General features: G+C 53.5%; 3 protein-coding genes across 3 annotated transcripts; 2 read left to right on the top strand and 1 right to left on the bottom strand.

The window, feature by feature from the left end:
• Positions 1 to 500: 500 nt before the first annotated feature.
• APBB3 (amyloid beta precursor protein binding family B member 3) lies at positions 501 to 6,878 on the bottom strand. Its single transcript, XM_014829633.3, has 12 exons — positions 6,279 to 6,878; positions 5,806 to 5,969; positions 5,647 to 5,723; positions 5,000 to 5,060; positions 4,649 to 4,795; positions 4,399 to 4,526; positions 3,852 to 3,966; positions 3,629 to 3,713; positions 3,303 to 3,386; positions 2,923 to 3,038; positions 2,593 to 2,784; positions 501 to 1,058 (listed from the first exon to the last, which is right to left on the bottom strand). Exons 1-12 carry the CDS (start codon positions 6,325 to 6,327, stop codon positions 822 to 824), a joined length of 1,455 nt encoding a protein of 484 aa, XP_014685119.2. The 5' UTR covers positions 6,328 to 6,878; the 3' UTR covers positions 501 to 821.
• Positions 6,840 to 11,505, top strand: LOC106823764 (SLC35A4 upstream open reading frame protein). The gene is made up of 3 exons (XM_014829635.3): positions 6,840 to 6,949; positions 8,258 to 8,356; positions 8,960 to 11,505. Exons 1-3 carry the CDS (start codon positions 6,935 to 6,937, stop codon positions 9,155 to 9,157), a joined length of 312 nt encoding a protein of 103 aa, XP_014685121.1. The 5' UTR covers positions 6,840 to 6,934; the 3' UTR covers positions 9,158 to 11,505.
• On the top strand, positions 9,585 to 11,505 carry SLC35A4 (solute carrier family 35 member A4). The gene has a single exon (XM_044780609.2). It carries the CDS (start codon positions 9,585 to 9,587, stop codon positions 10,557 to 10,559), a length of 975 nt encoding a protein of 324 aa, XP_044636544.1. The 3' UTR covers positions 10,560 to 11,505.
• Positions 11,506 to 13,808: the final 2,303 nt, after the last annotated feature.

Below are 13,808 nucleotides of genomic sequence, written 5' to 3'. Positions count from 1 at the left end.
CTCACATATGCCCCTGTGTCATCTAGCGAGGTGGACTTACAGAACCTCACCTCTGTCCACTGCCCTGCACATTATACTCCCTAGGCTTCATAACTAGTATTCATCTTCTTTGAGCACCCAGATGTCAACCCTTCATGAAGCCTAGTAATGCCAAAGCCCAGGTTAAGTGTTTCACCTGAGCTCCCACGACCCTCGGAGATCTCCTGGTTGTACTACATATTATTTTCTGTTTTGTCTATTTGACTTTTGTTCGTCTCCCCTTCTGATAATCTCAGAAGGTGGAAACCCTGACAATTTTATTACATCCCCAGTGCCTAGTTTAGTGCCTGGCACAAAGACGACCTTAGAAAATATATTTGTTGAATGAATGAAGTCACATTTCCATCATACTAATGCCTTCATGTGATTACTGGCAGCCACCAACACCAAGCACAGACAGACACTCACCCCACACAGGTTAACCCCCAACCCTGTCCCAGGCCCAATACACTCACGCCCAGTGAGGTCACTGAGGGATTTTTATTTGTACTGATTTTGCTATAAAGTGTTGCTGAGGTAGAGCCAACTGTCCAGGGCTGGACAGGGGCAAGGAACACAGGGACCCAGGGAAAGGTGTGCCAAGGGCCTAGAATGTGGTGGAAGGCCTCTCAATCATCCATATAAACAATTAATAAATAGGGCAATAAATAGAGGATGGGCAAGATTGGAGGGGCAGGCAGAGAAGGCTCCAACGGGTAAGAGGCTGCAAGCCCCTAGGGAATGAAGGGGTACAGAGTTGGGCATGGACCCAGAGCCTCCTTCCCCAGTCCTCCCAGAGCAATTTAGGGCATATGGAGCAGAGAAGGTTTCAGCCGGAAGGCATCAAGAAAAGAGAAGACACCCCGCTTTCGAGGAGCTGCCCCAGCACCCCCAACCCCTCCTTTGAGGAGGGGGAGAGGCAGGGGACCTCCTGGGGAGTCCACAGAGCTGGTCCGCTTGAGGCGCAGGCGGGCACGGGCCTGGGCACCCCAGGCCTTGCCTCGAGCTGCAGAGGCCACAAGACACTTCTGGTACTGAACCTAGGGAGAAGGGGAATGTGAGGATCCGACTCCTTTCTGCCCCTGGACTCTGTGAAAGCTTCTGCAGGACAGGGGAACTGGCCAAGGCTTCAGTCTGATAAGAAGCCAGTAGTCTGCCACGTCTGGAGCCCCTGTAGCAGTCCCAGGTAGCTCAATAACAAAAACATAAAACTTGACATTTACTGAGTATTTAAGGAGGGCTGGACACTTTGCTAAATACTCTGTATAATCTAACTTAATCCACAGTTATTTATCAGATGGTATTATCCACCTTTTGCAAATAAGGAAGTTGAGATTCAAAGAGAATACATGACTTGCCCAAGGTCACCTAGCCAAAAAATGATAGAACTGAGATTCAAACCTCGTTCTGTCTCTCTGCAGAGCCTGTGCTCTTAACCACACCTGTCACTATGGTGACTCACCTACATCTCTCACTGGAGTAGACCTGCCCTGGCAAAGAGGATTCCCTGGTCAAAGGGAGGGTCTATAATCCAAACTCCATTCCCAATGCAACTGCCCCAATCTTCTCTCACTTTAACTCAACCGGGTCCTAAACCTGGGTCTTCCTGCTTCTCTTGTGTCTTTCAAATCTTTCACCCATATTTAATGGGTTTTCCTAATCTACAAACCTGACTTCACTGTCCTGCTCAAAACGTTTAAATGGCTCAGAGTGCCTCGGGGTAAAATAAACTCATCACCCTGACATGTAAGTTCTTCCATGACCTGGTTTCTGCCATTTTTTCTGCCCCCATCTCTCACTCCAGCCCCCTTGCACTCCAGATACACTAGGTTCTTTCAGATACTCTAATCCACTAACCTCTCTCTCACTTTCACAGCTGGGGTTCCCCATACTTGGCACACTTTTGGTCCCACTCCCCTTCACCTGGCTAACTTCCTCCTTGGATCTTCACCTCTCAGTTTTCTATCACCTCCTTCAGGTAGCCTTCTTGAACCTGAAGCTGCCGTCTCCATCATCCTGTGGTGTACAACTTCTTTTTGGTCTGTCTCTGGTCTAACCTAAGTGTTTTGTGAGGGCAAAGGCTGTGCCTTCTATACCAGTGAATTCCCAAGGTCAAGTATGGTCCCTGGGACTCTGCAGGCACTTGTATTTGTTGAGTGAATGAGTGAGCTGAACTAACAGAGTGCAGGCATCCCACACTCAAATACCGACAAATTATCAGGAAATAACCTAAATGAGACAAACAGGAAAGACAGTGCCCACCCTACAGGGCACAGCTCCTACACAATTCCAGCTGAATGTCGAAATTTATATGTGGACCCAGTGTCAGAGCTGCTGATATTCTAGAAAAACAGGAATAGCAATTATGTGAAATGTTCTGGCCTTTAAATATTGGCAACTAACTCAAACTTAGTAAAAACAGCATGAGGGCCAAATATAAAATACTACTAAACAAAAGTCATCCCTGGAATTTGTGTTTGTGATCTCTGGAGAGGTTGCCGATCCTGAGCTCCAGTCACCAGTACAGAGCAGCTGCAGGGCAGACCCACCCACCCATTCCCACTCCTAACTCACCATGCAAGCAGCCTGCACAGCTTCGGAGAGTACCCCTGCATGGGGCTGGCACCAGAAAGCCGCGCACTGGAAGCTCTGACGGCCCAGGTCGGCAATGAGGCCAAAGGTGTGTGGGTCACGGCCAACACCAATAAAGGTCACAAGTCGCACCAGGCACTGCCACAGTGGCTCCTCCTCTGCACCAGCTTCTGCCTGCCCACACCAGACCTAGTCACTAGAGGGCCAGGCACTGGCTGGACCCAATGAGCACTTCCAGCGGCAAGCCATGACCCCTCAGCATCCCTGCCCACCCCTCCAGAACCCCCAATTTCACCTTCTTCTGGCTGATACCTGAATGGGATGTGCAGTCATGAGAGAGTCAGACACACTGAGCATGGCAGGGACCCAGGCATCCCGGTCCCCCTGCGTGGTGAGGGTACCAATGGCCTCGTTCAGCACATCCATGCCTATGGGAACATGCCCACCATGGTGTCTCCCAGATGTAAAGAAAGAAAGGATCTGCAGGGAGTGTCTAAGCCCCTCTCACTGACTTGGGATTCAGAGAGATGGGAACACAAAGGGCTAGGATTCAAATCCTGAGTTGGGAAGGGTGATACATCCCAAGCTGGACAGGGCCATGGGAGCACTCTGAGAAACAGTGGTAGATCCTACCTAACCCACGTTCCCCTTGCCTTATGCAGCCCACTCCCTCCAGCCCACTCAGTCCTCACCCATGGCTTTGGTGACTGGCAGGGTCCCCATGTACAGTGCCTCATACTTCTGAGCAGCCTGGCTCACAGCATCCAGCAGCTCCACTGAAATATATACACCAAGTTGGACTGGGCATTATTCAATGACCCCTTTCCTCACCCTTCTGAGAGAACTGGAGCTAGGAGAAGGAAGGCCATGGATGCTTCTCCAATTTAGGGCTTGGGATCCCTGGGACAAGGACACCTCAGGAGTCCCCTATCTCCAGAGAAGTACTAAATAACCAGAACCCCCATCCCATCTTTTACCAGTTGCCTACTGCTGCAATGCAGCATCTCCCTCCCCATACCTTGCCGTGGCAGGTCTTCAGGAGAGATGGGGTCTAGGGAGCAGCAAGGGGAATCACTACTGACCCCTACTCGCTCTGACAAGATCTGAAACATAATGCAGGCAGCATGAGGCACAGGGAGAAGGGAATTGCGGTAAGGGAGCCAATACCACCCTGCCCCAACCACCTTGGCAATTCAGACCCTGCTTCACATCCACATTCCCTGTCCCACTCCTGGCCTTACCTGGGCACAGAGCCCATGCAGGGCACTGGCAACGGCCTTGGCAGGGACGTCACAGCGGAACACATGGCACTTGAGCATACAGCTGTCTTTGTCACCCGCCACAAAAGCGAAGTCCCTGGCAGGGTCAGAGATGGGGCTGGGGCAGGGGCAGAAATCGGGCTGGGGTAGAGGCTGGATAGGGGCAGGAGCCTGTAGTGCCTATAGGAGGCTGGAAAGTTAGGCAAGGGACATGGCAGGGATGGAAAAGGGAGATCAGGGCTGGGGTTCCAGGCACCTGGCTGTCACTCACCTGTCACTGTTCCGGAAGCATGTGGGAGCACAGGAGAGAATCAGCCCAGCCTCTCAGGCTCTCCCCTATTCGTCCCTGCTGAGCTGAGCCCACCCTCCCCAACCAAGTCTGGACCAGGCAGGGGAGGCAGAGCTTGGGTCCTTGTCAGAGGATCTGTGTCCAGGGGTTCAAGTACAGGGGATTAGCATCAGTAGGGATCACAGCCTTCAGGGGGGAGGGATGAGCAAGTCTCACTTAGAGAGATGTAGGGGTCCTCACCGGCCCTTGGAGCTGCCCACACCCCATACACGGATGTGCACCAGAGGCTGGCAGTGGATCAGACTGTGGTCCAGGGGATTCACTAGGCTCATGGCATCCTTCTTCAAGATCATCAGCATATTCTGACCCTGCCAAAGAGAGGTCAGCCCAGAGCTCAGATAAAAGTGGTTGCCATAGAGAACAGGCAATTCAGGGACAACTACCTCTGCTGGACCCTGGGCTGAACCCCTTGAAAGGCCAGCCAGCTCACCTCACCCCAGGCACCATCTGGGGACTGGCTCTGGCTGCGGGTCTGGGCCAGCTGCTGAATGCAATTATTGACTGCGATACTGCTCTTCCCTGGTACCAGGTCCTCTTCGGGTACCTCTACCCAGCCCAGAGAGCGGACTGCAAAGCACTGATGGGTTGGGGGAAAGGACAGGAGGGCCCTGAGTGAGTAGGCGTGGAGTAGGGTGGGAGGTGCCACAGGCTCCACATATATAAACCCTCTGATACCCACTTCCTTCACCCTTTATCACTTCTGCCTAGCCCAATCCGACTCTGATGTTTCCCTGGGACCCTCCCCAATGCCCTGAGCTGGCCCTCAGGCCCAAGTCACTACCTTAGCCCCTGGCTCCACACTCTGGATGTAGGATTCCTCACCATACCAGGAGAGAGAGTTACTGGAAGAAAGCAGAGCTGGTAAGAGGACCACACCTCCTACAGAAGCAACATTTGTGAGGCCCAGACTACTTAATGGGCACAAGATGTGGGATAAGACTCAGAATATAGTGTCCAAAATACAAAACCAAAGCAGGACAGGGCCCAGGACATACTAAGTCAATGTAACATAGAGGGGGCTTAGACTTTGAAGAAAAATTCAGGACACAAGACATAGAATAATAGTTGCAAACGTAGAGCAGCATCCAAAATGTGGACCAGAGCCCCAAATCTGGACAAGAGACTCTGCAATATAGGATAGGAACCTCCATGGGCTGAGGCTAGGACAATGGCCAAGGTGTGGAACATGATAGATTAGGACCCAGAATATGGAAAAGAACACATAGCAAAAAACAAAGCTTGGAACAAATGACAAAACTCAAAATATTGAGTCAAGAACATGGGACAAAGGCAAGAACACAGAACAGAGCTCTAAACATGGGACAGAGTCCAGAATCTGGGCTGGAAAGCAGACTTGTAGATCCAGCTCCATCTTTTGAGTGCCATGGAACCCCAAGCCTTTCATTTTGCCTGGCTTATCCCTGTTACCTCTGGTCCAGTGAGCTCTCCAGGCTGGAGAAGGATCTCCCCTTGGGGGGCCGAAGTCCCCAAATTCCCTCCGTCCTCTGTAGAGAGGGGGCTAGGTCAGTGTAGCAGCAGGCCTAGGTCCACACATGGGCTCAGGCCCCCTCATCACACTCTACCTACCGTGCCTGGATCTTCCGCATCTCCTGGCTCCCAGGTTGGGCGCTGCCACTGGGTGCTACCGCTGGGTACGTGCCAATAGTAAGTACCTGCAGCATCGTGGATCTTCCTCCAGCCAGGGGGCAGGCCTGGTTCTCCCTCCAGACTCTGGTCCCCCCACAAATCATCTACAGGAACACGAGATGGGGAGGGGGAACATGGGATTGGAGAGGGAGGGCATATTCGGGGCTTCAGAATAGCACCCTGTCATAATCCTTCTTCCATCCCAAAGAGGACAACCCTTAACCCGGAGGTGCAGTCTGAGGGTCCAGGCTCCCAATCTTGGATACTGCATTGCAAAGATCAGGGTTCATCTGTCCCCTGGTCCTCACCCCGAGACGTGCTCCCCTCCCTGTCTCTGAGCCTAGTGGTAGCCTTTCGAGCCCCCACCTCCCCCATCAGCTCCCAGTCCTCCCATCCGACCCCTCCATGCACACCATCGCAATTGACCAGAATGATGGCCAGCATGTAATCCTTGCCCAGCATAGCCCCAGCTGCGTCCCCGCCGGCCTACGCCGGCGTGTACTCTCAGCCCAGCTCGACCTCTGGAGGTGCTGCGCCTACACGCCCAGCCTCTGCGCCGGAGTCTGCCGGGCCAGCCGGCGCCGCACAAATACGCGGCGGGGCAGGGGCCGGGTCCCGGGGGCGGGAAAGAACCGGCGTGGGCAGCGCCGCTCGCCGAGGGGTGGCGCGGGTAAACAGCCGTCCGGATCCCCGAGTGAGTGCGCGTTTCCGTGCGTGAGTCCGGGCGAGACGAACGGCCGCCAGCGCACCGGCTGACATCACGCCGCAACCGTGAGCACACCAAGCGGCGGAAGACTGGCCAAGCGAATGTGCGTCGCGCGCACACGCGCACGGGTGAGATCATTGCGCCCAAGTTGTGTGCGCGCGCACACACAAAGCCCCGGACGCGACGGGACGGGTCACGTGGTAGTATCTGCCAGAAGGAGACCTCCAAAGCTTGGCCATCAGGGAAGCGCCTCCACCCTTTCCAAAAATGCCCCGGAAGTGCCTCCGCCCTCAGTAAAGATGGCCGTAACCCTTGACAGGAGGGAGGCGGGGCTGCGCCTGCGCAACAAGTTCAGCGGGGAAAATGGCGGATGACAAGGTGAGTGAACGTGGGGGTGATGTCCAGTCGGGTGTGGTGTTCACGCCTTTTTAGGCCTGGGGAGAGAAGACCGTGGAGCGGCTCATGGGTAGGGTACCCCTTGTTTCCCCTGGGGGCGGACTTTTGCTCCTGTAGACTGCCTCAACGGTGGGTTGTAGAGTGCCTCAGCGAGGCAAGCGGAGCCGGGGATTCCCCAGGCGTTCCCTTCCCCGGGGACCGTCACGGTCTCTGAGTACTCGCACACGCTCAGACACTTTCGCTCTGACTTATTCCTCTCTCTGCTCCATTACCTGCCCTCGAAGTTTTCCTCCTAGAGACACGATGTTTCCAGTTCACACGGACACTCATTCTCTCATTCAAACACTCCCTTGCGCAGACACTGCATTTCATACTTACATGCGATCAAAATCACTCAGTTCATTTATCTATACTCCTACAGACAGCCATTCCCCGCTGCCCCCGCTCCCTCCGCCTCCCGCCCCGCGCGCATACAGCCACACATTTCAGTTTGGGATGGCCTTGCGAGGAAATGAGGAGGAGCCCAGGCAGAAATCAGATCTGCCCCGAGATTGTCCAGGAAACTGCCTCGGCTCGGGCCATTACTCACCATTGGTCTGGAAGTTCAGCACCACTCACACATTTACTACGTACTTGCCAGTCCCTGTGTTAAGCCTCGGGACACAGACAAGACAGACTGGTCACCACTTTCAGGTAGCTTATAGTCGAATCATTAGTGCTTTCCTTCCTTTTTTTTTTTTTTTTTGAGGAAGATTAGCCCTGAGCTAACTGCTGCCAACCCTCCTCTTTTTGCTGAGGAAGACTGGCCCTGAGCTAACATCCGTGCCCATCTTCCTCTGCTTTATATGTGAGACGCCTACCACAGCATGGCTTGACAGGTGGTGTAATGTCCACACCTGGGATCCGAACCAGCGAACCCTGGGCCACCGAAGCAGAACGTGGGAACTTAACCGCTGTGCCACCTGGCCAGCCCCTAGTGCTTTCCTGATTGAAGGTCTCCTAGCTGCCCTTCCTGCCTCCCCTACACGCTTATAGGCTTGCTCTATAAAATTTTTGTAAGGGTTATTTTAAGTTACTGATGCATATCCCATCTGTCACCGCCTCCCTGGCCCCCATGTGAATTCTGTACTTTTCAGTGCCTTTCTTGCTTGACCACTGTCATCTCAGGAATGTATTATAGGAAGAGGTTTCTCAGGCTCACCCCGTTACCCCCATCCCGAGCCTCTGATAGACTTGAACGGGGAATGGGGCTGGATCTGTCTGCTGGAACCAGCCTCTCCCTCGTCCTAGGATTCTCTGCCCAAGCTTAAGGACTTGGCGTTTCTCAAGGACCAGCTGGAGAGCCTGCAGCGGCGTGTGGAAGATGAAGTCAACAGTGGTGTGGGCCAGGTAAAGCTGCGCCTGCCCCCCACTCCCGCTTAGGCTTCATGGCCCAATATGCTTTTAAGTGGGTGGTGGAGATTTATTCAGCAAATGGTTATTGAGGGCCTGTTCTCTGTGACCCCAGGGAAAGTTTCCCTGAGAAAATGGTGCTTAAACTAGGGTCTTAAATAGGGGTTAACTAGAAGAGGGGAAGAGGGGACATTCCAGGCAAATGAAACAGCATATGCAAGGCCCTTGTGGTGGGAGGTAGCATGATGAACATGAGGGCTGAAAGCAGTTTGCTTTGGCTGCAGTAGTGGGGGAACATGCTAGGAAATGAGACTAGAGAAGCGGGCAGGGGTCAGATTCCTCGGGGACATTTGTGGCCTTATGACCGTAGGGTTCTGTGGTTGGAGTGTTCTAAGCCCAGGGTTCTAAGATTGTGTGATCAGGACTCCTAGGTTCTTTTTCTGCCTCCAGACCCTTGAGAAAATCTTTGGAGAGAATTCTCCAGCTTTCCAGAGTAAGGAGAAGCAGGTGGTGGGACACGCTAAGCCCAGCTCGAGTAGCTCCTGGTTAGAGAAAAGGACTTGAGCCTAGCTCAGTTTCCTCCTGCATCTTCCTCCACAGGATGGCTCGCTGTTGTCCTCCCCATTCCTCAAGGGCTTCCTGGCTGGCTATGTGGTGGCGAAACTGAGGGCATCAGCAGTATTGGGCTTTGCCGTGGGCACCTGCACTGGCATCTACGCAGCTCAGGCATATGCTGTGCCCAATGTGGAGAAGACATTAAGGGACTATCTGCGGTCACTGCGCAAAGGGCCTGACTAGCTCTGGATGCCATGGGGGAGGCAGGATGAGCACCTGGGGCCTGCAGGTGGAGGTCTTTCGAGCACAGACACCATTCCTGGCTTCCTCGGCTATCACCTGTTTGCTGTCTCCAACTTTCCTGCCACCTTCATCCTTGCTTCCCTTCCTGAAGAGGGTGGACAGTGGCTCTTCAGCCAGCACCCTGGACTCCTTCCCTCCCTAACCCCATGGGACTGGGCCCAAGACTGCAGCTTCTAGGGCCAGCAGCCCCTCTTCCAGCCCTGATTGTGGAGTTTGCAGCTGACTCTGATCCTCAGTATTCTCTCTGGTGATGTACCATGGCTCCTCCCTCCTGGGAGCTGGCTCCATAACTTGATTTTCCCCAAATGTGTCACAATCCCCACTGCCTCTTGCCATTTACACAGGCCACCCGGGGTCTGGTGTGGGCATGAGTGTAGAGGATGGGGGTATGCCAGGCCTGGGCCGTCCCAGACAGGCCCGCTGGACCCTGATGCTACTCCTGTCCACTGCTATGTATGGTGCCCATGCCCCATTGTTGGCACTGTGCCGTGTGGACGGCCGAGTGCCCTTCCGGCCCTCCTCAGCTGTGCTGCTGACTGAGCTGACCAAGCTGCTCTTGTGTACCTTTCCTTTCCTGGTGGGCTGGCAGGCATGGCCCCGGGGGGCCCCACCCTGGCGCCAGGCTGTCCCCTTTGCACTATCAGCCCTGCTCTACGGCGCTAACAACAACCTGGTGATCTATCTTCAACGTTACATGGACCCCAGCACCTACCAAGTACTGAGCAATCTCAAGATTGGAAGCACGGCCCTGTTCTACTGCCTCTGCCTCCGACACCGCCTCTCTGCACGCCAGGGCTTAGCACTGCTGCTGCTCATGGCAGCAGGGGTCTGCTATGCAGCTGGTGGCCTCCAGAACCCTGGGAACCTCCCTTCTGGGCCCCCTCCAGCAGCTGCTGCCAGCCCCATGCCCCTGCATATCACTCCACTAGGACTGCTGCTCCTCGTCGTGTACTGCCTCATCTCAGGCTTGTCATCCGTGTACACAGAACTGCTCATGAAGCGGCAGCGGCTACCCTTAGCCCTTCAGAACCTCTTCCTCTACACCTTTGGTGTGCTCCTGAACCTAGGTCTGCATGCAGGTGGCGGCCCCGGCCCAGGCCTCCTGGAGGGTTTCTCAGGATGGGCAGCACTCGTGGTGCTGAGCCAGGCACTAAATGGACTGCTCATGTCAGCCGTCATGAAGCATGGCAGCAGCATCACACGGCTCTTTGTTGTGTCCTGCTCACTAGTGGTCAATGCCATGCTCTCAGCAGCCCTGCTGCGGCTACAGCTCACAGCTGCCTTCTTCCTGGCCACGCTGCTCATTGGCCTGGCTGTGCGCCTGTACTATGGCAGCCGCTAGTCCCTGACCACCTCTACCCTGACTCCTGACCCTGTAGATTGGACGCCACCCTCAGAGTCACCTCCCAGCCCTCCCCACCTCTCACCTCAGCAGCCCTGTAACAAGTGCCTTGTGAGAAAAGCTGGGGAAGTGAGAGCAGCTGGGTTAGTCTCTAGAGGTGGGTGGGTGAAGGCATACCCCTGGGAGACTTGAAGAGTGGGTTTGGTTAAGTAAACGCTTAACCCCCCCAAGTTCTTCCAGACCAAGGAATTGGAGGAGCGTCAATACCTAGACCTGAGAAATGACCCCATCCCTGATGGAGAAGATTCCCTGCCTCATCCTGCATGAATGCAATTGCTTAAAGTGGGGCAGAGCCAACAGTTGGCTTTCCTTGCCTAGGAAACCCACTGCCCCCAGGCTTGGTGCTGGCTGCCATGGCCCAGCTACGGTGCATGACTCCCCTATAGGGATACTCACCTCCCACTGTCATGCAGGATAGCCCAGTTGCCACAGATTACACACCATCACCCAGGCCACTCTGCCTAGCTGCCGTAGCTCCAGGAGCACCTGGAGACAATGCCCCCTGCTCCCTCCCACAGTGCTGCTCTCCACAGCCAGCCTTTGTTCTGGAAACCCCAGAGAGGGCTGGGGCTTGACTCATCTCAGGGAATGTTGCCCCTGGGCCCTGGCTTAAGTCCACACTCCTGACCCCTCTGCTCATCCCAAGGGCCCTCTTGAAGCCAACTGTCCCCTCTGTGGCTCCTAGGAGGTACCATCCTTCCCCCCGGGTCCTGCCCCAGCGTAGCAGTTGTCCCAGCCCCCAACAGCCTAGGGAAGCTCTACACAGAGTGACCTGGGACCAGGCACAGGGAAACTTGTATAGCTCAATCACTGTCTCTAACTGCGTAAGCAATAAGATATTAATAAAGTGTTCTGGGGTGTAGGTGGTACCTACAATCGACCATGATTGTCGTGCGTCTCCTCTGGTGCATAGCTCTTCTCAAACATTTTGTTCCCCTGGTGTCCTGAGTATCTTAATCCTGAAATAACTTATAGACCAGGAGAAAAGGCTGTTTTCTCCCAACTGTTTCCAGCAGCATTATTTCCTCTGAGGGCTCCATGGAGTTGAGACTGTTCTCTGTCTCAGAACTTTTTTTTTTTTAATTTTTTTCCTTTTTCCCCCCAAAGCCCTCCAGTACATAGTTGTATCTTCTTAGTTATGGGTCCTTCTAGTTGTGGCATGTGGGACACCGCCTCAGCGTGGCTCGATGAGTGGTACCATGTCCGCGCCCAGGATTCGAACTGACGAAACACTGGGCCGCCTGCAACAGAGTGTGCGAACTTAACCACTAGGCCACGGGACCGGCCCCATGTCACAGAGCTTTTGAAATTTTCCTGAAGCACAAAACTTGGGCCCTGGGGAATTTGGAGGGAGTCTTGAGAATAGAAGGTGCTGGGCCCAGCAGGACAAACTGTGGACTCTAGGCTAGAGAACTCTTAAGGACTCAGTGTGATTTTGATTCTAATTTCCTCTGGATCCCTCACTGATATTCCTGCCTGTCATCTGCTCTTATGGCCAAAGGAATGTCAGGCCCTGCTCCCTTGGTTGAATACCTGGTAAGCCTGTAAAACAAACAAAAAAAAGTCCTAGACCTGTTGAGGCAGAATCTTAGGGAGTGGGGTTTAGGAATCTCTTTTTCTCTTTTTTCTCTTGTTTTTAAAATAAGCTCCTTAGTTGATTCTGATGCACGCTGCAGCTTGTGAACCACTACTGTCTGCAGTGTAGAACTGTAGCCAATTAGAGCCAATTGAATTCTGGCTCTGTCACTCGTTAGCAGACTGTTTTGGGTAGTTACTTAACCTCTCCTAGCTTGAGTTGCCTTATCTCTGAAAAGGGAGTCTAACAGTACCTACAGTTATATAGAGTAGAAAAGGCTAAAGGAAATAATGGATATTAGGCGCTTAGCAGGGACTGATACAAGGAGACCTGGTTAGTGGTGGTATTGATTATCCATAATGAGAGTTAGCTTGGTTATTGGGTCCCAACTTCCTCTCCATTTTAGGACCGTTAAGAATGAGGAGAGGGGAAACTGCTCCTGAAGGATTCCTGATCAGATTTCTTCCCAGGGCAAGGATCCAGCATGACCCCAGCCCATTTTGCACCCTGCCGAAGCTGCTGGTTCTGGGCTCGGAGCTCCTGGTTCTCTGTGGCCAGGTCGATGGTGTCTTGCAGGACTCCAGCCAGCAGGCTGCAGTGATGATGTTCTGTGGTCATGGTTTGCTCTTTGCACAGCCGTTGCCAGGCTTGGAATACCTGTGCCCAGATTCAGAAATGCCGGTCAGTCAGCCAGCCATGGAACCAGCTCAAGGCTTGCCCTCTGTCCCCACTGACCTGCAGCACATGGCATGTCTGGGCTCGGGCGGCCTGCACATGCAGGTCATAGAGGGCTACCAGGTCCTGCTCTGCAGCGTCTCGCTCTGCCCGAAGGGCTTCCAGCTGGAGTCTCAACACTGTCTGCTTCCGGTGCCATCTCTGCCTCTCCTTGGAGGCCTTCAATGATAATACTCTTTGTTGGGTGCCACCTGAGTGCCAGCTTGGTTGTAAATACTTCATGGGTAGTATCTCATTTTATCCGATGATAATCATATGGGGTAGTTGCCATTTTACAGATTTGGAAACAGTGGATCAGAAAAGAGACTTAACTTGCCCAAATTCACATGCCTAGTGAGGGACAGAGCTGAGATGACACATGCCTTTCAACAGTTCACCATCATCCTTGGGGTAAAGTTCAGATCCAGAGACATGGCACACACTGGTCTCTTTAACCTTGCCTCTGACCATGCACCTACCAGGCTCCAGCCAGATGGACAATTTGCAATACCCAGAACCCATTTTGCCATTGCTTCCCTCTGGACCTTTGATCATGCAATACTATCCTCTCTCAGAACATGGGTCTTTCACCACCCCTCTCCTCCACCCACACCCTCATGCACACGAGTTTTGTTTCTTAATTTGTTCAAACAAGTTATATTTACTGAGTGCGTCTATGAGGAGCACAAACTGCCCTTGTGGAACTCAGGGTCTAGTGAACCCCTCTGGCTGATTTGTTTTTCCTTTAGGTCTCAGCTTAGATGCCATCTTCCCTGATCCATTCCAGCCTGGGTCAGGTACACCTCTTTGTTCCCACAAGTCCTTAGCTCTCTCATCACAGCACTTAGCACTGAGGATTGCCACATCTATCCCCCTAAAGCTGGGAAGCCATGAGAGAG

The sequence above is a fragment of the Equus asinus genome, chromosome 9, assembly GCF_041296235.1.
Source record: "Equus asinus isolate D_3611 breed Donkey chromosome 9, EquAss-T2T_v2, whole genome shotgun sequence".
NCBI lineage: Eukaryota > Metazoa > Chordata > Mammalia > Perissodactyla > Equidae > Equus > Equus asinus.
The sequence above is the reverse complement of the archived record's forward strand: the minus strand, read 5'-3'. Positions and strand labels throughout refer to the sequence as shown.